The following is a 27,671-nucleotide window of genomic DNA, read 5'->3' on the forward strand; positions in this document are numbered from 1 at the left end:
ATATATTCGTCAATATGAAGTACGTACACAAATGAGCCTAACAAATGACATACAAAAAAATTAGGGGCACAACACTGGAAATTATTATTTATAATAGCTGAAACTATACATATGGTGTATTATCGTTGATCTCGGAAACTTATGACTTACAAAAAACAGTAAAAATGGCTGAAGTTGAATTCTTCAAGGCCTTTAAATATCCTAAACCTACAACTTTCCAGTACGATAGTCACCTCATGTTGCTTTTATTTATTTTGAGATATAGGTTTATCCGTGGATCACGAGGCCGTTATTGTGATGGGATTGTTCTGTGAAATGGCTTCAAGTAGATATTTAAACAATTCAATAAATAAACACCTAGGACAAATCACCAACAGGTATTTTAAACACCGTCACCGTTTACTTCATATTTTATTTTACTATGTTTTATTATTTACAATTAATAATGGCACTCTATTTGACGCAACGTTGTAATTTAGCTGCGCATATAGTGTAATAAGGAGAGGTTTGAAAAGTCAATTTATTATTTTATTACAAAATTGATGTCGAATTCGGACATAAACTTTGAATCCTCGTTACAGAAAATTCAACTAGTACAAAATATCAGATTTAACTCCGTTAATTAAATTAAACTACATTTTCATGAAATGCGTTTAAAACCAGTCATTGTGCCACAAAGTATTCATCCTGTAGTGTGAATCAATTTATTAAACTTGCTGAGAACCTTATGTATGGCCCATTCAAAAACATAATTTCCGCGCCGTTATAATTTAGGACTCTAATCGCAGATAACAAATTTTATTGATTCCGTCATCGAAAAAAAATAATCTGACCGCGAAAAATAACCATATGTAAATATACCTTACAGCTACACAAGAATTGAAAATCAAGTAGCATTCTTCCCTATCCGTCTTTATCAGAGAAATACGTTAAATCCACGCGGCTGGGGCGTGCGATTTTGATTAATCTTGCCACGCAAACCGGTTGCACTCCTTTCAGTTTTACGCACAGTATGGGCATAAGAAGCTTAATATCTATCCAATACGCCAACATTCATGAACTTTACGTTCAGCCATTTTGTCAAGACAGACCCGCAATACTGTATACGTCATGTGCTAGGAAATTAAACTGTAACAATTCGTACTGCGTACATGGACGCGAGGGGTGTAAGAATGAGCGATTTATCTATTGTCTTTTAGCAAAACAAAACGTTTTAATATTTTTATGTTGCTTTGACTATTTGCATCTGAAAGCCAACGAGTTGGCCACTTACCGTGAAAGCTCGTTCAAACGTAGCCACGTTCAGGCGGTTCGGACAGATAATATTACACATATTAGAAGTATATGCTAACGTTGGTATCTTTATCTATCTTGCTGTGGTGCAATGAAGGTATCGCTTGTTACGTTAATAAACATGTAACAATCGCCATAGATAAGACCCAATGGTTGGATCGAACCGTGACCGTCACCGAAATGTGGGTCAAAATAGACTCGAAGCCCCCCCCCCCCCCCCCCCCGACAAGGCTAACTCTGATAATATATCACGATGTAACTGTCCAGTGCACCCTGCAACTATAATTAGTAATGCGATTATAACAAGCATGAACGTTCTTGTGGTAATGATACATTTTTATATATACATTCGTGCCAGTTCCTTGTGTGCGTGGCTTCTAAATGACACGATGACGAACAGTTGCGTTCCTACCAAGCTTCAATTACTGCACAATATCAAAAGGTTTCGGATGTTTTCTGAACGTAATCAGGGTATGGTTTGGCCTCGTCGTAGTTCTATATAAGACCTCTGTTAGAAACTACGTTGCAATTTATCTAATAGATCATATTTTGTTATGATTTTAGGCTCTCAACGCTCCACAGTATGTTTGAAAGCATTCTATTCTCAATGCTTGAGCTTCGACCTTCTTTATAAATGCTGTGAAATGATTATCTCAAATGCTTACTTTTCTTTTCAAACACGCCCAAGTATCCGGAGTCATACGAACTACACTTAAAGTTCTTACCACTTTGCCAGTCAAATAGCCTCTAGCTGGCCGGAAGTCTCAGTCGCACTCATAATCGGATCAGGTTAATGTCGTTTTATGTAGGATTCAAATGATTCCTTTAATCTGTTTCGGTATGGACTGCGCTTGTATTTTAGCACAAACGTTTAGTCGTCCCCTAGAGATGATCCCTCTAAGCAGTATGCGCAAAATACATCGTTAGGCATGTCGTACATACATGTACTTGATAGAAACTGGACAAAAGAATACATAGTTTTGATATTGCAGCTTATCTTATAATTTTAATATTGCAGAAATTCAATATAGCTCATGTAGATCGGGCTAATAAACTTCTAACTAATTAACATGTAAAGGATGCCTATATGGAAAGTACAGAATGGTCAGCAGTTCTTTCCCTGTGATTACAACTTTCATTGAACTGAAGACCGTTGAACCGAAGACTAATGCAAGGCCGTTCAGTTACTTCGACTTCGATCATTATACCGATCCATCTTTCACGAGCACAGGTTCAGCGTGCATTCTCTGCCAATAGGTATGGGGTTCGAATTGCAGTTATTTTCAAAACTGAAAATCTCCATCACAGCTGAATCCCGGCGGCTGTTGCTGCTGTTCACCCATTCCTCTCGTTAACATGACTCAGTTAGAGAGTCCGTAATATATAGTGGTTATAAACTACTGTTGTTTTAACAAAAATGTAATATTTCGTAAAGCAACCATTATTCTATTTCATCCATGTAATAAACACAACGTTATTATGCCATCAGTAGTGTCAGCGATACTAATATTAGGACGAGATGAACTATATCTTCTTAAAGTATCTTTCGTGAATCAAGTATATAAACACTTAATTAGGAAAAACTTGATAATATTGAATTCGTGTCTAATGCTTCTCCGTCCTTCTTTTGCGTGGGGCGAGACTACCCTAGAAAAATTCGGGAAGTGCGGGAGGCGGTAGGCGCGTCTGGTAGGTCTTTTTCTTTCTGGTAGGTCTCAATCTTTTTCACTGTCGAGAGTATCTCTTAACCTGCTTATGAGCAGGAACCGAAGATAAACTGTATCGGTATTTTTTCATAAAGCGTTCTCAGTGTGACTTCGGAATCGATTCTTAGAGCTTCCATCTAAAGGACAAAACTATTGCGGGCAGAAGCGGGTATTCCAAATTTTGAAATTTTATTTTTTACTAAGCTTTTTTACGATGATATTGATGTGATAGATCAAATAGGCAACGCGGTTTTACGGTCATTAAAATGTATAGCGAGATTACTACGTATCCATCAGCAGTGGTGTAACAAAGTGGTTCAAATATGCCTACGATCTGGTTACGTTCTGATCGGTGCACTTAACCCTAACCGAGGAACATGTTAATATGGAGCTTTTCTTCTTCCTATGTTTGAGCCACCTGTTTATCTAACTCTTTGACTAAGAACACTTAGAGTTGCATGTGTTGTTATTTTGTCAGCTTGTTGGTATATATAATATATGCTATATTTACATACTTATATTTAATACAAAGATATGCGGAAGATATTTTAGTCTTCAAATCGAAATTTAGACTCTAATATCAACATTTCACAATAGTAACTACTTACGGTATTGACGACCACTGCACGCGGCAGTTTTTCGCTTGTAGCATTGATTCTCTTCCAAATAATTTAATACAGGTATATGTAACCGGTAAGTCAAGCACGTTCAGGTAGACAAATGGTTAACATGTTTCTTCAGTCTTTGTCACCCTGCCATAACGCGAAACTTTAGCAATCTTCGCCGTGACTCGACGACCCTCAAAAAAGGCTTTAGGAGCTGTAATAACAATATATATCTAACATAGTTATGTAATAGATAAGAAAAAGAATAGATAGAAGTGTAGAACTAATCACAGTTTACTCTATCGTCTTGTGGCAAGTCATTTTCCCCGTTATTTTAATTCGAAACTACTACTTTAGATTTTGTACAGTTTAGATCTAGCCACAAAGCGAGCTGTCGAATCCAATTTCAACACCGACGGGAACCGATTTTCCTGGCATAAATTACTTGCAGATGTTGTTACGCTATACATATACATATGTACATGCATGCATGGTATGTCTCTTGATGCGGACATTGAACAATGAATTTTTCTTTGAAGAATGAGAAAAACAGCTAGAAATGGTCGCTTATGTTAGCCAGCAGCCCTAAGCGGGTAAAACAGAGCTTGCGTCATTCCCCAGCGCGACAGCCGTTTTCAGACTGTGGCCGCTACGAATCGATGCCAGTCAGCCAAGTCAGTCGATTGCGCAGACTCATCTCTGTACTTCCTCGGATCTGTTATTCGCATACTGTCCCATACTATTATAGCTGCTTGGACCGCTGCTTGAACTCTGCGTTTTCCTAGCTGCGACAAGAGATAACGTCTATAAGAGAAAGATGACAGAGCGAGAAAGTATGTCAGGACGAAGGAGCCACTGTGTTCCATGACGTTGGCCAGCACATCCATTCTCTGTTCTGTATACAATTATATTTTGTATAGGGTCGCATACTAACAATAATGCGCGCAGGAAACGATTCAAATACAACTATATTATCTCGCTGATCTACTGGGTGCAGTCTCACGAATGGCGTCGATGCAACGATGTCGTCTCGGAATGACTGCAGCAGGTACTTGTGCGTTAATGACAAGCTGTGCGACAATGTACTCGTAGATAAATACATTGCTGCTGTGACATTTTCGAGCCAGAGAGCTGTTGCAAGCGCATTTAAGTGCGATGAACTCTTCTTATGGTGACGAAAAAGTTGGGTTTTATCGTTGTCAATAGTGCCCTTTCCAGAAACATTCGTTCACGAGGTGGGTATAACGCGAAAGATTTAAGAGGTTTTGCAGAGGTCACCGACCTTAGTTAGAAACAATTCTTGTCTTGGAAGAAACGGATCTAAATTGGGTAAGAGGCAGCATGGTTATGGTAGGAGGTTGCTCATTAAAAGGATGGCAGCGTCTGGTGAAGGATGTTGTGACAGCAACGGAAAGTTCTTCTCGAATGGACGTGACTTCTCAGAGTATTCGCATAGACAACGACTGGCCGAGAAGTCTGAGTATGCGCAGACTCCATTGCCGGTAGAGCTTGCAGCGTCTGCCCGTTTAGCCTTAGTCGAGCCGTACCTAGAGCCTTCGGCGTTTACCCCTTTTCCGTTTGCTGGATCCACGTTGCTGCGAAAATTCGACAGAGTGTTGGCAGCTACCAAAGGCTAACGTCGTCGAGGCGGGCGAACCGCATCCTTAGCAGCAGTGGGATTGGCATGGATGACGTAAAAGGTTTGCCGAGCAACAGCGATTGAAGTTAGCTTTCAATGAGGCAACCGCATTCGGTCTAAGCAAACAGGTTTAGGGGTCGAGGTAGCTGCTGAAGTGGAAGCGACTACATGTAATGATGCCTGTTGTTTGATTCGTTAATAGAGGAGTATAGTCACCAGCTAATTCTGACGAAGGCCCTGAAGTGTACTTTCAGGCCCTGTAGTGTAGGTTGCTAGTTAGTGGATGTATGGGCAGTATTCACTAGATATAACGACTATGACCCATGTATTTCATGTGAGTATTACATTCTATTTGACTCAATAAAAATGGATTTTACCTCATTTTCAATTTATTACGTAGGATAACATAGACAATTTAGTCTTTTTTTCGAGAATTGTTGTAGATTACGTTTGCTTAATTATTGAAGTAACTACCACGTGGATAACACACATCGTCAGAGTACCTTTTTAATATGAGCTTTTCATCTAGATTATATATTTTATATTTAATAATGTAATAATAAAGTTCTTGAATAACATATGCGTTATGTTTGTGTGCGAATGTGCAAATTTTTATAGTCAATTTAGCAACCACTAGTGCCCGGTGGCTTGTTCACATTCGATCCACACAAAAGTAAATATACTAGTGCACATTATGCACGGAATACTTGATACCTCAATAAGTCTGCATGCAATATACTTTCTTTCTGTCATAAAGCTTGAAAGGGACAAGTTCTTTATGTTTTGTTGTCACCATTACTGTGTTGTACGCCATACAAAAAACCGAGGTTAGAAGTAGCTGTTTCGGTCGGTATAGCCATAGTCTACTAGACTGTATATTTGTACATCATGCGGCAATGGCGGCCTAGGCTTGGGCTCATCACCAAAACCCAATTACGATGAATGCGATAATAAGCTCATATGGTCCGTTAGTTAGAACGAAGTAGGTGGGTTCTTTCGGTCGGAGGGAAAATGACCTAGCCGCTAGAGTTGGGCTATTTTTCTCTGCGGTGTCTCAGCATACTTGCTTGCAACTTGAATCTTGCGGGAAGCCCATGCCCGTATATATCGTCCAGCAACAACAACAACAGAAACAACAAGCAAAGTCGTCACGCCAGGGAGGCCCACCACCACCGCACGAATGAACGATATAAGCAATGGCCCAGTTCAACCCTGGTCGTCGTACAGCTCTAAGGATCTCTCGTCTGCGACAGCTCTGCAACTCCCGCAGTCCTTTTCGGTTGGGCTTTTTCTGCCTTGCTTCGACTTGGTCTAGAGTGCCAGCTTAGCTTCAGCCTGACATCGTCACTGATCTACGTTGTCGCGTTTCAGCTTGTACGCACGTGCAACTGTCCCTGGACTGCCCAAGCCAGCAGTCAGGGAAACGAAGCCACTAATAGCCAAGTAGTTATAGAATATATCTATAGTTGCTATTGCCTCAAGTCCTCACTGCAACCCTTCGCTCTTGAGAGGGGCTGAAGAAAGCAGATGTTGTTGTCGTTGTCTTTGCTACTAACGCTATCGCGGTATGCTCTTGCTGCTCCGGCGAGTCTGCTCACAATGAGTCGGTTGTTTTTCTGCTGGTTCGCTGATTGGTAAATGGGTTAACTAATTTCTTGCTGAATGTCGCCTTCTTAAACAGCAGCAGATGGAAAGGCCTCAATAAAGTGGACCAGGTTAGCAGGCCAGGGCGGCTCTTGCAGTGCCTGTCATGCTATACAGATTTTGACCTATGGACGAATGCCGACGAAACGCTGCGGCACTGATGGGACGGAATTTCGTCGTCGTGAAGCTCGACCGCAGCAGGAAACACGATCACTATATGAGCATTGCGTATGCGGTGAGCAGAGGGCGAAGAGTAGGCAGGGCTGCAGATAAAGCGAGAAAGACAGGGAGAGATTTAGCGAGTCACAGAAATTTAAGTAGGGTGTATACCTTCACGGTGGAGGCTTTGCTCTTGGCGCCGCCGTTGATGCGAGTGTCGTTTTGACCATTCGTTCTATTGGGGACTTACATTCTGTTTCACGGAATTTTCCCCCTTCAGTCGTTCATCTCGGTTGTTTAGCCCGATCAACCTCCCTTTATAAGCACCACTGTGCTTATAAAAGGAGGTTGGTGATAGCTGCGGTTGTAGAAGCAGGCGGCCAGCACGGATAGCACCAGCTGGCCTTAGCTATGTCAGTTAAGGTTGAGGGAATTCGCTGCGTTGCGTTAAAATACTGTAAGAACGAATCAAGGCATGAAACGATGAAACAGGCAGGCAGCAGTATGCAAACGAGACTTGGTTGATAAAGCACTCCGGGGCTGTTTGTCACTCGAGAAGGAACCTTCATGTGCTCGCTTTCAAGGTCGCGCAATCGCAGTCCGACAGCGCGGAGGCTGCTTCTGCTTGTTTTGGCCTTCCCGCTGCTCCATTTCTTTTCAGTATCCAGAGGGCGAACCTGGGAAACGAGAGGGCAGCCATAGACAACCACTAAACTACGAGAAGCGATGGAATACGCCCTCGTATGCTGTGACGGGTGATGGCTCCAGCGCTAATCGCTGCCTGCCATTTTGTCTATCAAAACTCAATTGGCCGAAACTGCCAAATTACGATTAAACGGTGTTGAGCGTCCAAACACATAAGCCAATCGCAGACTTTATTTTCCCTAAAAAAAACCTCAAACCCGCTGATTCTCTGGGCTTTCTTTACTAAGTCGGTTACGCCAAGGACACACTGAAAGAACTCCCGACTTTAGCCATTAGCTATTTATTTATTAGCTTATCCTGATTTATTTGTGCGTGACCTCCTCATGACCTCGATATACTAATGGAGATATGCGACTGTGATTCAAACGAACGACACACTTGCCCGCGATACTGAAATATTGGGGTGATCGACACGACGTAACTGAGTAAAAAAGTGACATACAGCATGATATAGAATAGCAATGGCTAGAGAACGTCCATGGCGCCTAAGCTTAGCAGAGCTGTTAGTCATTGTGAGACATCGAGAAAAACGACACAGAATTCGTTCACTGCACGACGACTATTGGAGGAATTGAGAGCAGAATGACAATGCTGGTAATCGTGAGGGATCGAACAGAGAAGCGATGGGTAGAGACGGCGAGAGATAGCGCAACAGCGAAATAGAGATTTTTCCGAGACGTACTGGAGCCGACAGAGTTCTAATAGTGTATCCGACATGTTTGGCACAAATCCAACCACGTGACTTGGCGTAACGGAGGAGTAATGAAGCAGCGGAAACTGCAGGAAAGGCGCAGATAAAAAGAAGTTCAGATCCGCTAGCGCCCATTTCTGAGCTTTGAAGGATTGTAAAGGCCGTGGATAGCACCTTTTTAGATTGCACGAAAGGTTCATAGTTCGGATGACCGGCCGCTTCGTTGTCGGATGTGAGATCAACTGAGCGAGATCGTCGCCTACAATTTGTACATAATTTCAAAAGCCCTAAAGGAATGATGAATGGTGAAAAACATATGATTATCTTTTTATGGCTTGAGTTTCCCCCAGTCCATTAGAAATTACGATGAATTATAAAGTAAGAAAAATAAGAATCAATTTCTCGAGTTGTTTGTAAACTAATAATACGATTAAAATACATTATTATCATTATTATTTTGCGACAAAAAAATGAACTCACTCTCGTCCCTTTTCTTTTTTTTTTTTGTTATAAGTAAATGCTCCATATTCTGAGACAACTATTCATATTCTTTACATGGCTATATACAAACGTTATATGCCAGCTGCATAGAGAAACTCTCAGAATTAAAGCGGTACTTTCGTGCCAATTCTAGCGTGGCAATCAATTTTTATTAATAAAAATCGCTTTTTCTTACCTGTCCTTTTGTGTAGACGCCGGCAGCGTTGTAGTTATAGACTCTGTCATTTGATGGCAATACGACGACAATAGTGACCGCCAGCCGCTTCTAGCAATCAACCTGCCATGTGCTTCCAGCAATATACCCCACAGGCTATACCGAAATAGTGAGAAGGAGCTAAGTCATACATTTGGTAGTAGTACTGGGACAGTGCTTATAGAAACATGCGCGAAGCGGGAGCATGGAGAAAATTTATGGTGACGACGTCACGAAAAGCAGGATAAGAGCGAAGAAACTGAGTTGAAGAAGTCAGCGAAAGAGTCCCGCTGAAGTCAGCGGTGTAGCAGTTGCAATACGTAAGGGTAGCGGTTAATAAGGGAATAGAGTGGCAAAAGAATAAAGTGCAGCAAAGGCTACTAGGTGGATGGTTGTTAGCCAAGAACGGTTGAAATGAGTAGACTGGGCAACTGGCTTAGCCAGCTTATGAGGAGTTGGTTGATCGTCATTAATTGGGTGGGAACGAAAAGATTATAGGAAAAACTACCCCATCAATACTTGGACTACACAACAGACCGAACTCGTCTGTGAGGAGTGCGGTGGTCGGGTTGCTGTTGCTCATCGAGTAGCAGACGATGGTAGGGTAAACGAGCACGGCAGGAAAGTGGAAACGAAAAGAAATGCTTCTGTTGGTTAGTTCTTCAAAACAAAAAAGCATCTGATCCCGTTTCACTAAAATGTTCCTCGCTCGAGGTTAACGGCAATGAGATTGTGGTATGATACTTGTGATGAATAAATACATTTAGTGTCGAGGTATAACAATTTGAGATGTGATAATGGAAAGATGAGTAATGCTCGCCGAACAGCTAAAGCCGCGACACCGACAGGGTTCTGTCTGTGCGCTGATACGGAAGAAGAATTCGGACGAAATAAACAGAAAGCGACTGTTCGTTTGACCATGTGCGATTGTCCTGTCATGTTACGAAAAATTTGTTATCTCCTGGATTAAGCTACTTGAAAACCACTTGGAGCGTTCAATGGAACGCCGACTTGCATGGAACACGGTGACTGCAGTACCATTTTCAATAGGGGTCCTGATCTGTACACGGCCATTCTGCCCCAAGCCCATTTTGTGATAAATATAGTGAGACCCCCAATATAGAATAACCGCTATATGGGACCGTATTATTATATTATGGCAATCAGTTTAGTTAATCGCTTGCTTTAATGGTACATCCCTGCTAACGTAATGCATCATCGCTGATTCACGAAGTGCATTCGAATAGAGCAGCCATTTTTTTAATAGTTACGTAATATTTCGAAATATTTTCCTCCTATCGCTTAGTTCGCCTACGTTGCTTTTCATCGCCGCGACCATCCTCCGTTGTCGACGACATTGTGAGTCCCACCTTACACTCGCGAGTTCATTATGTCAAGTGAACAGCTCCCGTCTTGTTTGTTGGCATTGTCAGCTTCTACGATAGGCTCTTACTCCTATACGGGTAGGCCAACAAGGGCATCGCTGAACAGCTGCTTGCCCAAAGGTAATTGCCTTTTACTTGTACAAAGTGAACAACCTTTGTTGCGACAGCAAACTCTAGCCCACCGATTCAGCCTTGCGTCCACAACATATATGGTGAGATATATATTTGTGCAGGGTCCCAGCGTAGGGCTGCTTTTACTTTTATTTGCTAGTGGTAGCTGAGTAGACTGTACCGCCTTCTTTATCTGGGTACCGTCAATTCACTGAACGGCCCCAACTTATAGCCGGCCTTCAAGACTTTTGGCTCGAAACCCAGTATGCACTTACAAGGGCGTGCAAGCAGAATCGTTACTCTTCCTCGGTCATTTGTACATCATGCACTGTTACTTGACTCCCTTCCCGCCACTTTTTTTTTTGTGTATTTACGTATCGCCCTAAGCTTTGATAAACATTGGTAGATCGTTCGTAACTTGTCTCAGCACAACAATAAAGAATGTCTTGAACAACAAAGGACACGAGTGGGTTTGTTTATCGGTTTACCGGCCGTATTTCAGAACGGGTATAGGGTTGCCTCGTAGATATCGTCAAGATGATCTACCACCACTATCAGTGCTAGTAGAAAGAAGAGGTGTTTGCCTCAACACGCACTTTTCTAATCAGTTTCGTCTACGGTGCGACGAGGCTATTGCTTTACTGCTCTTCTTGCTGATGTTTTTGTCGCCCGTACCACCTACGCTCAACGGTGTACTACATATGAAGTGACCAATACCTCGAACGAATTCTTATTGGTGAGTCATATGAGTTATCACAACTACGCCAGCAATCAAGTATGATACTAGTAAACACTGTCAACAATCTCCCATACTTTGCTTCACCTTGATATGCTGGGCTGTTGGGCTCGAAAGGAGGTAACTGGTGACTCGCGGAGTTCGCGCGGAGGAAGGACTGTCCCACTTCAACATTCCTCAAAATAAGATAATGTGATTTTTTTCAAATTCGGACAGCAACATATTCAATTTTTTTAGATGTATTCAATAAATTGAGTCCGTTTGCCATTGTGTTTTGTGCACGTGGTAGCTTATCATGTCGAATTTACCTTAACAAGATAATTCCGATATGGGCAACTATCAATTTCCAGAGTGACAAATATGGCTTTGAAATTGCCGAAATGTTAGTGTCTCTAGGGAATTCTGCAACATTGTACGTGATATCAACGGAATAAAGCTATTCCATACTTCATCATATTCGATTTTATTAATAGATAGAACATTCTAGGGTAGTCGTGTTCGAAATCGGAATACGGTTTTTGTCACAAAACCACGAACGTGGGTTTCATTCGAAGCTGTAGTACGACATCCGTAAAACTCATCTACCCGAAGTCAATTTTTCACTTACAATGAAAGTTTGCTGTTCCAGCATCTTTGTGTGCCATTGCAGATCTTCGAACGATAACATTAAGGGCATTGTTGTATCCTTCGATGCCACCCACCTGAAATCAACTAGTTTTCGTATTGTAATTGCATTCAGTTAAATCATAATACATGTTTGATGCAAGCAACGTAACTAATAATAGGTAGATATAGATAAATAATATAAGAATAATATGGAGAATAAATAGATCATATAGATATGACTCGATCATGTTTCTAGGGAACTTATCGACATTTTCAAGCTGTCAAAACAATATGCAAAAATCCTAGCGATGCCAAAGCTAAATTATAATGAGGATAAAGATCAGCACACTATCGAAGAAAAAAGACGTTGTCGACTTGAACTTCGTTGGTTAAGTTTAAATGCTAGTTCATATGAAGGATAACATTATATAGCTTATCCCTCCGCCTCTTCCCGGTTAGCACTCGATGCTGTCGTTTTCCTTGTCGGCAAAGGAAAAGCATTGCCTTAGGCAAATTGAGGATCTATTAGCTAATCTATGGGCGATGGTCAGTTTAGCCGCCTACCCCCTACTGCTGCTGGTGGTTGGCTCTGGCTCCGTGTGTCAGGCAGGGGGTCGTTACAAACCCCTTGGGCTGCTGGAGTTTAGGTGTTCTGCCAGCCCAAACTATACAGTAGTGGGCTATCCGCCTTTCTCGTTAAATGCGTAGCCGCGGCTACCTCGGGTGCTAGTATTGTTGCCGCCTTCTGAGCTCGACGGCTTGTGAGAACGGATCAGCTGATCACCCGCGGCGACTGATATCACCACATCCGGCCGGCGGGGTGTATGGACCCTGCGCATTAAAGTAGGGACGAGGAATGAGCTGTGAGACCAGAGCCCCTTGAAAACAGATAGGAGGGGAGTAAAGCGAGAAAAAGAAAATGAGCACGAGAGAGGAGATATAGGCCAATGGGAAAAAAAGGTGCTAGTGCTCGATTTTGCTTGGCTGGGATATCCTCTGCGTTCTTCTGCCCTTGCGGTAGGCCGCTGTTCCTGGGTCATCCTGGGAACGAAGACGGGCGAGGGCCAGTCTTTACTACGTGATAGTGCTATACTCTGTATAGACCGTTCCGGATCTTTGCCATCCTAACAAACTTCGGGAATGTGCTGTAGACTGTTAGCAGGCAAGAGAGGACTGTGAAGTGATATGGATGTGAAGGAGACCCATGTGTACATCAGGATTCTGACCGGCTGGCGCCAGCATCAGCTTCGCCCACCGATTCTATCAGAGCAACGATGGCTGATGTAAACCGAATGGCTGGGTCGCTCTGAGCCAACTTGGTGTTAGAATCTATAATACTGTAGCGCATAGGCGGGGTGAGGATGGAGAAGAAACCAAACAAGTGAAAAGCTCGGGCGCCTAGGCCTTCGATCGACGATAGTGAGCTATGAACGGATGGATGTCTCGCACCTGAACTAATTGAATTGTCCACCTCTAATCAATCAACCATTCAGCAACGGTAACGGTGGCGATGGTAGCAGCAGCCCCTAGAAGCGGCAGGCCGTTCCATGCAGAATCATCGAGGTTGACACATCGAACACTGCTAGTTTACTGAGTGACGAATATACAAATATTTATCAGCGATGGGAGGCAGTCGGAAGTCCGCGACAACACAGGCACAGACGACGTAAATACTCCAACGAACTTTTACCTGTTTCACCACCACATAAATGATAATTCGTGTCATTGAATTTTTCGTTGGAAAAACTGTTAGTCGAAATGTTGATTTGTCTCATATTTGGAAGGAGGTAAAGAAATATGCCGTAAAATGAATTTCCGGAATAAAAATCTACGAGGAAATGTTACGACCATGGAACATTTGAAACTAAGGTTCTACAAAGAATTTAATCATAACCCAAGTTATTGGCAAAAGGTTTATTAAAAAGGCGTCGGAGTTTAAAAAATGATTACATTTAATAAGGCGAAAGCCAGACGACGTGTTTTAGGCTGCTCGTAAACTCGTTATCGTGTATCTCATTTTTCAAGCAATTTTTCGAAATATTCAGCCAAGACTTTAATTCCGTGACATAGGCATCACCATACCCATCAAGTAATGGGTAGTTATGTGGTCATTCTGTTGAATTGCGCCTTGAGCCAAAAGGGCTCAAGAGAGTTGCCATCTGACCGCCATTCATCGCGCATTCGCTCACTGATACACTAGTTAGTGTAGCACCAGGTACAGTTTATGCTGCGAAAATAGGGGGAGATACGGGGTAAATTTGCCTTCGCAGTTTAAGGGGTCTGCGTACCAGTATTCTCCGCTCTTACTATAATATGCGTAATATAATTACTGAAACACGGTTTATGAGCTTGTCAAATATATCCCCATCACAGGGCTGTATCGTCGTAGGCAGCACACGGTGAACTTTCTTGCTTTTTAATCAAATCAATCTTTTGTTTGACCACTAACGCTACGCTGGTGCACTTAAAGCTTCAATTATTTGATAGTGCTTTACTAAACACTCTAATTACGGTTTATATTATGGATCATAGGCCGATAGCTACACCAAATGATCTCTATATAAGCTGGTTGTATCGCAGCATCTGTAAATTCGTTTGCTTGTAATGTGGCAGTATATTTGTTGCACCTCATATTCCAGCATATGTGAAAATCAACAATGTATTCTCGTTTTACACGCCATTTTGAAGCGCGAACGTTTGAATATTTACAATAGCATATATTGTATCCTTTGTAAATATATGACCCACTAGTGACATCTAATTTGCAAATAAAGTATAATGATTTTGTAAATATACTAGCAATATATGTTATACTGATTGGATAAAAAATACTTAATCATCCAACTATTTCATCTTGAATAAGTACAAAGTAGTATGTCGCTCCATGACGACCGAAAACTTTATGTTGTTTACAACGTTATGTTGATTACTGAAACATTATTAGGACGAAGTCATTGTTATTAACTTTAAAAAGTTCTGAAACAATACAATCACTACAAACAATACAGACAGACATCACCGTTAAACCCAAACATGCGAATGATAGAGGTAAGTGTGAACAAGAAAATGATAAATAACTTGAATTTTTCTTTCTTGTAGAAAAGCTAAGTTCTCTCCAAGTGACACCAGATTTATTTGTCTTTGTTTGTCTTTAGTGAAAAACAGCAAGACCTGTATCTTTGTGCTGAGTAAGCACTTAACTGACGGCATGACAACTAACCGCAACAAACATTTCACAATGTAATCTTGTTTATCGATGAATCATAAAGTGTATTGCTTTGTTTTAACTTCAGTTGGTTCAAGTAACATACGTACGACGTGATCATCGCAGTCATACAAAAAATGCGTATAATTAATCTATATGACATATTTTTTTTCTAACATTTACAGGTTTGGTGAAGACCGGGGTCCATTGCGTGTCGGGCAAGAAGGTCGCGGTGAAGATTATCAATCGCGAAAAGCTATCTGAGAGTGTCCTTCAGAAAGTCGAACGAGAAATTGCTATCATGAAGCTGATTGAACACCCGCATGTCTTAGGACTTTATGACGTGTATGAAAATTCAAAATATCTGTGAGTTTTAGCGTTTGTTTGTGTACAGTGCAGTGAAAATTTATATATATATACGTATATATATGTGGCATACTAAGACGATCAATTATATTTCTCTTAACTAAACCCTATTTATTAATACTAGAAACAAGCACCAATACCGAAATGCGTATATTCAGGAGCATTTGGTCCTAACTCTGAGAAGGCACAAGCCTATCGTCTATAACCAATGTTCCCTCCAACAAACATCTTTCCTCCGTCAGCTGTCATTAGCTTTTGACGTGACAATCGCACATAATTTAGCCTTTGAGACGACTGCAAGTACCCTAATATGCCTTGGGACTCCAGGGCATCAAAGGCCGGTCAGCATTCCATAGTCACACTCGGTTTGCAGCCTCTTATAATGAAACTTAAATAACAAAAACCGCCCATAAACAATATAGGCAACAACATACGCAATAATAACCATAATAAAAAAAATTACAAACACAATACCATGTAAACAAGACAGAACAGTAAAACATTTATTTTTGCGCCTTGTATCAAATGGTTTCTCATAGAACGTTATTGTTTTGTCGTTAGTTGAAGTCTAGAAGTGTTTGGCGAGTAAACAAATTACGTTCCTTAGTCCAGAGCTAAAAAATACTTTTATCCGCCAAGCCACTTACTAGGATCAAAACGTTGGCTGACGTCAGGGCCGAGGTATAGGAGGAGGGAAGCCGGCACTAGCTTCTCATTTGTATGGTGACACTCAACGAAGCTTATGGACCTGTTGGGTCGATGGAATCGGCTTCCAATCCAGCTTGGTGTTTTTTTCCTGGCAACTTCTCGAGTGACGTCCTTCGTTCCAGCCCCCGGTGGGCCTGGTTTTCATCACGTACAGTCAGTCGTCAAGATTAACAGTAGACACGTTTGCGATACTAGCGATCACGCAGGCGTCCTCCTAGCTTCAAAAAGACCGCGCGAACCCAACCTTGTCGCTGCCTTTTTCATTGATTAAGACGTGATGTCATTCACGGGTCTTTTTTATTATATCGTCCACTATTAAGGCAATAATAAAGAGAATGGTTGGCAATGGTATATGCAGAGCAGATAACGAGCAGTACTCATGTCAAACTATCGGATCATCAATCACTAGCACGGAGTACTTGAAAATATTGATCTATAACACGAAAATATTTTCAACTTGAAGGTAGTTATGGCTATTTTTTCAGTTTGGTATAGTTAAGAAGGACCCCTCTTGCTGAGGTATATATGAACGCGAAATCATGTGACTGTAAAATCATGCCATTACCCATGACATTATTTATAAATACATCAAATGTTCACTGTATATTTCCAGTATTAGGGAGCGCTTGATACCGGTAACCATGGCAATAAAACAGTTCTGATTAAACGCACTTCAACCGATATTACCACGGAGAAGTACTATAATTTTTACGGTAAATATTACAAATAGTTCGCTTCAATTGTATATAATATGTAGCTTTCGCCAGCTCCTAGTTCAAAATGTCGACACACAACGGTTCTACTTTAAAATTCCCTCAACAGTAAACAGCTTCATCGTACCCATTTTTGATTCATCTCAACTTGTAGCGCACCTGCCTTGAGAGGTCGACCATTTGGCTTGACCAGATTATACCACAGTTATAGTCCGATTTTTTTTTGCTACCATATTAAATGGCAAATGAAAAAGGGCGATAACTAGGCAGCCAGTTGACGTATACTACGGCTTATGCAGCAACTAGTTGAAGTGGGTCTAGCTGGTGATGGTGAAGAACGAGTGTTCTGTGAGATTTAATTTCTAAAGATTTTTCCGTTGGTGGCGGAAAATAGTCTCGAAAGCCAATCCTGCTAAACGGCACAGCGAAATGGTTAAGGAAAATGAAGGATACGATATGGCTAAAACGCTTCACTCATTCGATGCCTGACCCAGGCCGCCAGTGGATTAGAAGAAACCCCACCAACCCTCGATTCATCGAGTGAAGTAATAGGATTACGTCGTCCGGCAACTCTAACGTTTAAACTTTAACCCATAGCTGAGGGTACGTGTGCGTGCACACATTCGCGTGCAGCTGCTGTTATGGCTTAAGCCCCTCGTGGTAGCCGCATAGAGGAACACGAAATTGATTCCATTAGCTTGAGTATAACAAAGGCCAAATTGGTCGCAGCGTCTCGTTATGCTCTTCCTACCAGAGTGTGCGTGTGAGGATGGGAAGAACAAATATACTGTTGTGCCAGCTTTGTCGACACGAAAGAACTAAAGTCAGGCCAATATTACGTGTTTGTCTTACTGCCGCCGCGTTGTCATAATAAATCCTTCCTTCCAAGACTAACGTCTCTCGATGCAGTCGAATCTGTTGCTCTTAGACGCAACGCGACACTGTCATTCGCATGTAAGCTCCCACCGACATAATATTAAGGATCAGGAGTTCTCGTTACTGACTTTATCTTGGCTTTGCATTGCCATATAGTGGTAGGTCCGCAGCTTACTCGACTCAGAAAATGCCCGAGTGATATCAATTTTAGGGGTGGTGCATTAAGGTTGTCACAATGTTAGGCCCCGCGTGCCATAGGTTTCTTGGGGGCGATCGTGTATCAAACATGTTATCGCTGGAACGCAAAGATTACGCCCTATGAGCTTTTCTAGCCACTATTCGTATCCGCGGTCTTCAATTTGAAAATACCGAGCAGAGTTTCAGGACTTAAAATTTTAAAATAATTTCATATAATATATATATATATATATATATAATTCATATAATAAAACAATATCCGCAGTGCGCACGGCCACCGAACAGAAGCTCAAAAAGTGCTCGTCTGCGGACGCGCATTTTCATATACACTGGCCAATGTGGAAATCTGTAGAACCATGAACAATTTTTCCTGTAGGATATGCCTGTCACGTAGGTATACGTAAACGTAGGCTAGTACGTGTTCCTATAATCTCAGAGCTAATTATATTTCCATGTCGAAGAACTATACATGTCTTTGTTTTTTAATTAATAAAAAATAATTATTTTTATAAACGGAACGATGCAATAACATATGCGATGCTGAAGGGTCTAGAAGGCCGCCAACAACACTACTGGCATTGATTCCATAATTTCCTCCGCAGAAAAGTGCAGGCTCCTTACTGACCACTGGGTACGATGGCTCCCCTGGAGACCACTAGAATCCTACGTATCAAAGTGTCAGGATAGTGATACTGATTTTCGGCAGTGCGCAGTTATAGTTTCATGATAATCATTTAACTTCAACTGGTTAAAAACAGAAGCTTGCTTTTCATATGAACTGGCATCTTAATCGTTAGAAACGTCCGCTTGCCAATTAGGGAAAACCAAGCACATTGTAAAAAGTTAATTTTCATTAATTATCTATATTGCGTTTGCATTGTAACGTCTTGCCTTTCATTCCAGCTACCTGATTTTGGAACATGTATCCGGCGGGGAGCTATTTGACTACTTGGTGAAAAAGGGTCGCCTCACACCGAAAGAAGCGCGACGATTTTTCCGGCAAATCATTTCTGCCCTCGATTTCTGCCACTCGCATTCGATATGGTAAGTATTCTATTTACAAAGTAATAACGTAATTGTTGCTTAATTGAAACTAATATACTTTTTTTTTTTTACTTCTTTTTCAGCGTTTTACCATTCTATTGCAGAAAGGGCAGTCCTTTATTTATTGACATGGGTCAGGAATGTAGCATTTCTTGTATCCATTATTTGTTTATGACCTATATTAAATCAAAGTGAACCATCTTACAGCCATTAAGTAGAAAATAGAAAAATTCGTATACCAGATCGAGTGTGCCAATTGAAGAACGAAGCTATAATAATCAGCGAATACATATAACTTAACCAACCTTCAGCAGCTCAATGAAACTTATCACGGGCGTATATGTATATAAGAGGCTTGTTGCAGACTCAACTAAATCCATCAATTTTTCTTCGGCTGAACAACAGCAACTTTAGACCAACTTCTGAAAAAGCGTTCTACTTGTGAAACTGCCTAAAGTTGCGCCTGTACACAGTTATACATGTCGACCGTTGGACACGTAATCGATTCGTGTGCAGCTATTTCTATTCCTAGAAGCGTCATTATCACGGGTACGCTGAAGCGCTCTGTTTCGTAACTAACAGACAGGGCTGTTCCTTACTTACATTTAAGTGTGACTTAAATGGCAAAAGATCTCTGCGCCGCTTTGTATATATTTATAAGGGTTTGATGAAGGATACTTACTACTACTGCACGTAATGTTAATACATATTGTGGGCTTAGCTATGATCCGTTAGTTATAGTTCCCCAATGTGATTGCTTACCGCGTACAATTCTGTGATTTTTTTTAGTTTAATAACAAGAGTTTATTGACAAGACTTGTGCTAAATTCTCAGAGAAACAGTGCATATTTTGAGCCGTAATAAATCTCGCAGGGATAGACAATGACAAGTTTAAATTTCGCTGGAGTATCGGGCAGAAGCTGCATTTGCGTATCGGTGAGAAACACTGCATCGAACCTCGCATCGGAATCATACATCGATCATTGAGGGTTCTTTTTCTTTCTATTTTTTTGTACAAGCGTCTGAGCAAAAAGGAAAATGTTAAACACGTACGTATGATACGACCTGTCTGTTATTCAGCTTTACACAATCTTCATATGTATTTGCGTTTATATTTTATCTTCCAGCCACCGGGACTTGAAACCTGAAAATCTACTTTTAGACGAGAAGAATAACATAAAAATCGCTGATTTTGGGATGGCTTCGTTACAAATGGATGGCTCGATGTTGGAAACTTCGTGTGGGTCACCGCATTATGCTTGTCCAGAAGTGATACGGGTAAGTGGTACGAGCTGATACGAGCAAATAAATATATTAGCTGCTAGAGTAATATATTTATTATTTTAATATTATGCCTTTTATGTTCACTGGTGAATTCTGCCGAGCTGAAAAGCCAGGCTGATTAGGTTTTATTCTAGGGTCCTAATGCGGTGTGCATGTGATAGGTACTTTTCTGCTTCACAGATGGCATGATATTATTATATCATGCCATCTATAGTAAAAAATGCCAATAGTAAAAAAAAGGGAATACAATTGAATTATTTTACATATTTTCTATACATTATGCATCTGTATCTTATTTTACTAATGCCTCCTATTATTACTCAACTGTGAATAGTAGGCTTAATGCTAACTAATCAAGCTTACCGAGAAGTTCCGTAAAACGTTAAAACTCAAGTACGATCAAACACTGCAATTAAACTGAGCTGATTCTCCGCGGACACAACACGGATATTATGACTTCAGGGATAACATTGAGGCAGATACGATCACGACGAGATCAAAGCAAAGTACGGGGTCCATCTTGAGTCCCTTACATCATGTGTCATTGTTTTAGAAGGCAATACCACGTACAGCAGAAACAAGCAGACTAAAGGACATAGCATGCGAATCCACTGGTTGGTAAATCAAAATTATTTTTTGTGACTGGTCATTAAACATATGTATAAATCTGACACTTAATTGTCTCCAGGGAGATAAATACGACGGTCGGAAAGCAGACGTCTGGAGTTGCGGAGTGATCCTCTACGCCCTGCTGGTGGTAAGTGGCAACAATAGAACTAGTTAGATTGATACAGATGCTAAACAGAAAAGGATACTTTGGAAGCGTCAAACTATCCATTAGACAGTAGGTATAACAATGGCATCCACACGACAGGTCCAACGCTAGGAAGCCTCTCAACAACAATAACTTGAGAAACATCATCCGGGCAATAACCCTAAAATTCGCCAACATCTGAGTAGAAATTTCATTTGTGCCACACTAGCAGTGCTCAAGCGTGTGTATCTAGCATATCTTAGAAATGTTTATAATTTAGAAAATCAAATTATTGCCCAATGCAATCCCACAATGCTCACCAAATACCATTGAACCTGCTTCCATTTTGTACGTTGGTAGTTTCCATGAGTTTACCAGATTCATTAGGCCTTTCCCAGATTTATGAGAGCTGAGCTGAGAGCATGCATTTGGCGTGCTACGATGGGTAGGACTGTGACAAACATGTTTAGCTGACGTGATCTGCGAGTGGGAAATAAAAAGCAAAGTGCACGGAATGAACAGGTAGACGAGATTTCCTGTAGCCCTCCTAGTTTCATCGCAGCCCTGACGGAGTTGTCCTCGACGCCGCCGTGTCCCGCTTTGCTCCTGTCGAGGACGTTTCTTCTAACAACACAATAGAGGAACAATAAAGAGAGAGACGCATTCTATATGTTTAGAAGCAGGCCATTTTATTGTCGATTGCCTGCTTATTTGCGTACATGTCTGTTTATATTTGCTAGGTCTATCGGTCTGTGTTTATGTACTCGAGCAAGCAAGTGCGGCGATGACGTCAGCCAGATATTAGAATAGGGTAGCATCTGTACGCGTAATTCCATACGAAGCGTTTTTAGTTTCCAGAATTTATCCCTCGCTTTCACTGTCTTTTCTGACGATGGTTAATTTGAGCCGTGCTGGTGGATGAGGGGGTAACGGAGCGTCTTGCCGATAATCTCTGACGACAGAGATCTTCTGTTTTGCTTATAGCTATTTCCATTTGAGTACGGAGCAGTGTGTGTAAAGGCTCGACAAAACCACCTACGTATCTGTTGTTTCTGATGATTTTTGCGCGCCATATAACACGCTTAAGTCTACAACGGCTGTGGAAATATAAACGTGTGCCAAATCTCTAAGGGATTAAACTTTGCTATGTATATAGAGTATATTTAGGTGTACAGGCGTGTCTTCGTCGGAAAGTGAAAAACTGGAAACTATATGTATATTAATGTATAATGTACAGTAATGGTAAAATGTTCTTCAAAACCAATATATTGTAGCGTGTATGAAGTATAACAAACGGTACGTGTACGAGGTTGGAGGCCGATGTTTGACACTTGATAATATTTTATTACTTTCTGGTAATTTCTGTATAGCTTACACATTAAAAATATGACTAGAATAAGGCAGGTGGCTGAATAACTGGGTTGTATCGTACCTGTCGGAATTGTTAGGGTAGAAACGTACAGCGAAAGACACTTGACGTTTTCGCTTGTTCTTCAATACTAATGACAAGAGTAGTAATGACTGTTAAAGTATGAGTACCGTACATGGCAGGTCTACTATCACAATGAACTTCGCTTACCGCCGCTATTTATAGTGACGCGCACGAAGCACAACAGCGGCCAGGTCTCTGCGCCTGTTTTGTTTTTATAGCTTTTCCTTCGGTCCTTCTTAGCCTTTGCCAGCCTGTGGCAAGTAACGCTGCAGTTTACAAGCAATTTTGTATATGAGCCCGAAAGAACCAATAATCCCTTTGTTGGTCTAGTCTTGAATCTGCGAATAGATAACCACAAAAGGTTCGCGCTCTTCAGCTGGCTTTGAGGAAGTTGCGCGTTGAAACGTTCTTTCATAACTTGGCCATCCAAAAGCGTCAAATTGAAAATAGGTTAAGTAAAGGGGTTGGACCCATCGATGAGACGCTTGATCCTGCGTATTCCTATTAGTGATACTGTTTTCTTCTACTTATGCCTGTGCTGTGCATCTCCCGCTTTTAAGCCTTTTCAACAGCAGCACCTCGAAGTCCGATTCACTTCTCCGCCCCACTGAAAAGCTGGGTTCGATCCAGCAAGTGACAGTGCACAAAGCCACAAAGTGTGAAAATGTATCCGTGCGTGCTAATACATACCGAGGGTATCTGAGTGTCTTTTCGCTAGTCTTTGAGTCTGACTAATGCTTTCTTCTCTCACTTAGGCTGTTCCTTTTAATTGATCATCCTTTTTGTTTCATCTCCATGTGGGGCAGCGTTTCTTATTATGTTTGTTTACGTCCTACACGTGTGGCGGCCTTCCTTCATTCATCCACAACGATTACACAGCGATTGAGTCCTAACTCTGTTTGCGGCTTGTGCAATCACGTACAACTATAACGCTCTCTCATTGTCTAACTGGCTGTGTCTATTGATACCCGCGCATATACGACATAGTGAAAGTGTCTAGTTTTTGTTAAGTGTTGTTTTCATACATTAGACAAGCTTCACCGACCGAGGTCCGACCAACGTATATCTTACGTACCGACTTATCAAGAGGATAAACAGAATTCATCCTTACATTGACGTATACTTATGAAAGAAGGTGTTTTATAAAAAAGAACATATGTATATAATAAAAACAGAAACTGTTACTACCTCGTTGGGCTCAAGGGGAAATCATTTGTCGAAAACTAACCTACATCCAGCACACGCCCCGTCTTTTCACTTTGTCCTGCTCCAGCAAAAGTTGACTCTTGCAGCTAATAACATTACTAAGAAGAATAGCCCTTTTTGCTACACCGTGCAAATTCTTCTCTGTTCATTTTTCTTTGAAGTTGGCTAATTATTTCTATACAATATGTTACCGTGCTTCTCCCGCTTTCTTTCTCTCGATCACTGCTACCGTTGCTTTTATCTCTTAATATTTTTCTTTTTCCTTATTTGCCTTTCCTAGAGCAGGATTCTATGTTCTATCATCCTGTGTTAGGAATCGCTTAATCAGCCAAAACCGCTAGGAAATATCTAACCACCCAACCCCTTGCCTCTTTCACCCTTCTCCCTTCATCCGTTAAGAAGGCTGTTTTGTCTCGATCCACAACATGGTAAGTTGTTTTTGCCTTATCCGCTGGCTACGCACCTGAATTCCCTGCTTCTCGTCCTTCAGCATAGCTACATAGTTCCTTTGTCTACTACCCTTCGTATTCGTCTCGAGGGAGCCAAGATCGATGGTTGGCAGAAGTAACGTAGCCGCCAATGTAATGGAGCCTCGACGAGCTTCAGCATCTGGGCGCAGTAGTGCCACATGGAAATTGCGATTACTTGGATACCGTGAGCCTCTGTGATGTCCGCCACAGCCGTTGATTGCTGCTTAAATTTTACTCATCTGACATTAGCATCACTGGCCATCACGAGTTTCTTTCTTTGCTTTTATTGAAAGAGAAACAGATTAAGATGATTTTTAAAGCGACTGGTGAATTTTATCAACTAGCTATGGTGCAACGTGCGTTGAAGGTTGAACGTGAACATACAGAATATGTCTCCTGTATATTTGAAAGTAAAATATACTAGTCTATTGCAGGTGGAACAAAGCCCTAATTATATACGAAGCATCAAATCAATAGTGTTTTTCTGGAGGTTTGTATGCCGTGAAATCTTGGAAATAAACGTATGCACGATCTTGCCTAATTAAGGTTTGGATGTAAAATCGTGTATTTTTGAATTCAGTGGAAGTTTTGTTCGGGGCAGTTGAAGGCTCGCAACTTAAGCTTTGACCATACTACGGAAGTAAAAGGTACTGTATCATATTTCAAAGGGCTTGGACCAAGCCTCATATGTTTCGGACTAAACTTAGGACAGTCCGAGCCAGCAAGTTTTCCGTGAGGCCTAACACATATAATTGTGCAAGCTGTAGGCACGGAGCATCGTATCATCCACTCCCACAACGGTTACTTCTAGGTAGAATTCTTTGTTTCTCTCGTAGACGACACCTTATAGGCCAATACTTTACTTGCTTTTTGGTTGAATTTTGACACAGTTATTCACTAATGCCGGCAAGAAGCTCAGCCAGGAGTGTTTGTGCTCGCGAAGAGACTTAATTCTCCCTGGCAAAACGTGTATGCTTTATCTCAACCGAATGTACACGACCTAATATCCAAATCGCATTTGTGAATTTTCTACCGGAACTAACGAGGTTAACTGTGGCGCAGAAATAGCGTATAATTAACTACAGTTTGTGTTATGAGATCAATCGGTTTGTCAGGGAAAAACCCATCAAATGTTAGCCAGCACTTATGAAGTAGCTGTTCATTTTTTCCCCATCCTCAGATGTGTGTAGGCACATTGAGTTCAAGTCTTTCTCATTATAATGCAATAGTGGGCACCACTTGTTTCATAATTTTAGTGATTTCGACATGATCTTCGAAATTTATGTGAATTGTTGTTTTCTACATAAAATGTCTTTGATTGCTGTTAGCGGCATCTGATTCTCTAACGCGTTGTATTACAGGGTGCCCTTCCGTTCGATGACGATAACCTGCGTCAGCTGCTCGAGAAGGTGAAGCGCGGGGTATTTCACATACCGCACTTCGTGTCGCCCGACTGCCAGGACCTGCTGCGTGCGATGATTCATGTTAGTCCTGAAAAGCGATTCTCACTGGCACAGATCATGCGCCACCAGTGGGTTACAGCGTAAGTTTTCACAATTTGCCTAGTGTTTCCTAGACGCCCGTCGTCACACTATCTGCCATGTTACTTCATTATCCAGTAGTGAGGAAAATAAGCAGGAACGAAACTAACTATGGTTTGCAGTAAAACGAGTGAATTCCATGCTTCTGTACTTGAATTTAGATAATGTCATTTGTTCGAAAATTTTTTCCCTTTTCTTCGAACATTTTTGCCCTTCAAATATTTCAGAGGCAGCAAGGTAGAATTGGAGAACGAGCTGCCGATGAAGGAGGTTGTGCAGACGCACATTGTGCCTTCTTCCGACGAACTGGATCCCGATGTCCTCGGATGCATGTCCTCGCTCGGCTGCTTCAAAGACCGTAACAAACTTGTCAACGACCTCCTGTCGCCATGGTAATTATACTGCAAACAATTGTCAACCGCATGTACTGGATGAATGAACCATGAAGTATCCTGGAATGAAAAGATTGTATAAGGTTGCATTAATCTGATTGTGTAAGTGCAATGGCCAGGTTCAGTAGCGCTTTCCCAATTAACTCACGACTGATCCTAAACTTACGCAATGTTATTTTACAAAAATACAAGAACAGCAGATACTTTCGTGTTTTATAATCGCCTGCTGTTTCACAGGTTGTTCTGTTCTTCGTATTCAAAATTATTTATTATTAAAGTAGAAAAAATACAGTGTATATACGCAAAGTTCATCATTTTCGAAAATACAGCTGTCATACATTTTTTCTCAACCCGCGTTCATAGAAAGGCTTGTACGAAACCTTGTGTATCCGTTTTTGTGTTGGTATTTCTATGGCGGTGAACATTCAGCAACTAGCTTCAGAAATCGACCTTTTCCATTGAGTCGCGGCTCACGTTAACAGTATGAGAGGGCAATGAAGTTTGGTCGTAACCGTAGGGCCTCTGCAGAAAAGGTTCTGCTTATTCGTTCGAAAGGGTAGTCACGATGAGATTCATCGTTTGGGCCAGCAATTATTAGTGTATAGTGAGTTCAGTGGTGCCTGGATGGACTAATACTTGAAACCATATTGAAGTCCGTCGTCGGCGCGACTGATGGGGTCTCATACCAAAAGCAGCTTTCTGTCGCGGTGTCTGCCTGTGAAGCGGTCCGTCAGGGACTTCGGATAGCCATCGTTGACTGCTGCGGTCCCTGCTACCTTTGCAGGGAAAGTCAAGTCGAGGATGGGAATGATGGCTACCTTTGTAGCCATCGTCGCCATCCTCGTCCCGGGGCACATTGTTAGTGATCCCGAAAATCCAATTCGACCACTGCGAAACCGCAAGGGCTGCCATCGCGACCGCTAGCATCTCAACGGGAAACCGAAGATCGAAAAAAGCGTCAACAGCCGAAGAAAGCAACTTGTTTTATCACAACAGGCGCTGGATCTTCAGATATATAAGATCACCAGACAAAAACCTCGAGATTGAGGTCTCTCACACGGGAATCTAGCGAGTATATATATTTCCCTACTATTTCCCGCAATCATCTTCTTTCGTATGTGTAAGCAGGAAGTTATCTAGGCTATTGTGGTGATGCTGCTAAATCAACCAACGACGTCCTCCTGTTCTTGATACCCTAAGCGGGCGGTGTGCAAAAGACATTATAGCACACGCATTTGTTTCACGCGTGTGGATCTTTTTTTGACGGCTTTGTTTGGTTCGCTGGATATGCCTGTTACGTATATATGTATAATAAATTTAAGAAGGGATCTAGTAACCTTGGTCGACCGACGGCAAGGGCTGACAAGCTCAATAGGACACGTAGAGCCCCGGCAGTTCTCGCATGACTTGCTATCTTTACGATGTCTCGACGCTGGTGCTAGAGCTTGCTATAGCCATGTGTACACAGATCAGCGTATCGAAGAAGTTCGCCTCTCATCTATTTCTAT

General features: G+C 41.6%; 2 protein-coding genes and 1 long non-coding RNA gene across 8 annotated transcripts in view; 1 reads left to right on the forward strand and 2 right to left on the reverse strand.

The window, feature by feature from the left end:
* Positions 1-2,861: 2,861 nt before the first annotated feature.
* Positions 2,862-12,076, reverse strand: LOC147756103 (uncharacterized). Its single transcript, XR_015326760.1, has 3 exons — positions 11,976-12,076; positions 9,119-9,708; positions 2,862-7,150 (listed from the first exon to the last, which is right to left on the reverse strand). It is a non-coding gene; the product is annotated as an uncharacterized LOC147756103 (long non-coding RNA).
* Positions 12,077-15,332: 3,256 nt separating this feature from the next.
* LOC111249580 (serine/threonine kinase SAD-1-like) overlaps positions 15,333-27,671 on the forward strand; it is a 21,800-nt gene continuing 9,461 nt past the window's right edge. For 5 of the 6 annotated variants that reach the window (XR_002672987.2, XR_002672986.2, XR_015325988.1 and 2 more), the window contains exons 1-6: positions 15,335-15,545; positions 18,944-19,084; positions 20,212-20,362; positions 21,057-21,125; positions 25,592-25,773; positions 25,999-26,163. Coding sequence is in view for 1 of the 6 variants with exons in the window: in XM_086986482.1 (XP_086842608.1) it covers positions 15,481-15,545; positions 18,944-19,084; positions 20,212-20,362; positions 21,057-21,125; positions 25,592-25,773; positions 25,999-26,163 (773 nt within the window). In the remaining 5 variants the exon portion in view is untranslated. Of the gene's footprint in view, positions 15,546-18,943; positions 19,085-20,211; positions 20,363-21,056; positions 21,126-25,591; positions 25,774-25,998; positions 26,164-27,671 lie in introns of all 6 variants that reach the window. The other variant, XR_015325990.1, reaches the window with a different exon arrangement.
* The window catches only part of Skp2 (S-phase kinase-associated protein 2), a 24,234-nt gene continuing 21,048 nt past the window's right edge, over positions 24,486-27,671 (reverse strand). The window contains exon 9 of the mRNA XM_086986484.1: positions 24,486-26,223. The gene's annotated coding sequence lies outside the window, so the exon portion shown is untranslated. The remainder of the gene's footprint in view (positions 26,224-27,671) is intronic.

Source organism: Varroa destructor, unplaced genomic scaffold (assembly GCF_002443255.2).
Source record: "Varroa destructor unplaced genomic scaffold, Vdes_3.0 BEIS01000004.1, whole genome shotgun sequence".
NCBI classification, from domain to species: domain Eukaryota; kingdom Metazoa; phylum Arthropoda; class Arachnida; order Mesostigmata; family Varroidae; genus Varroa; species Varroa destructor.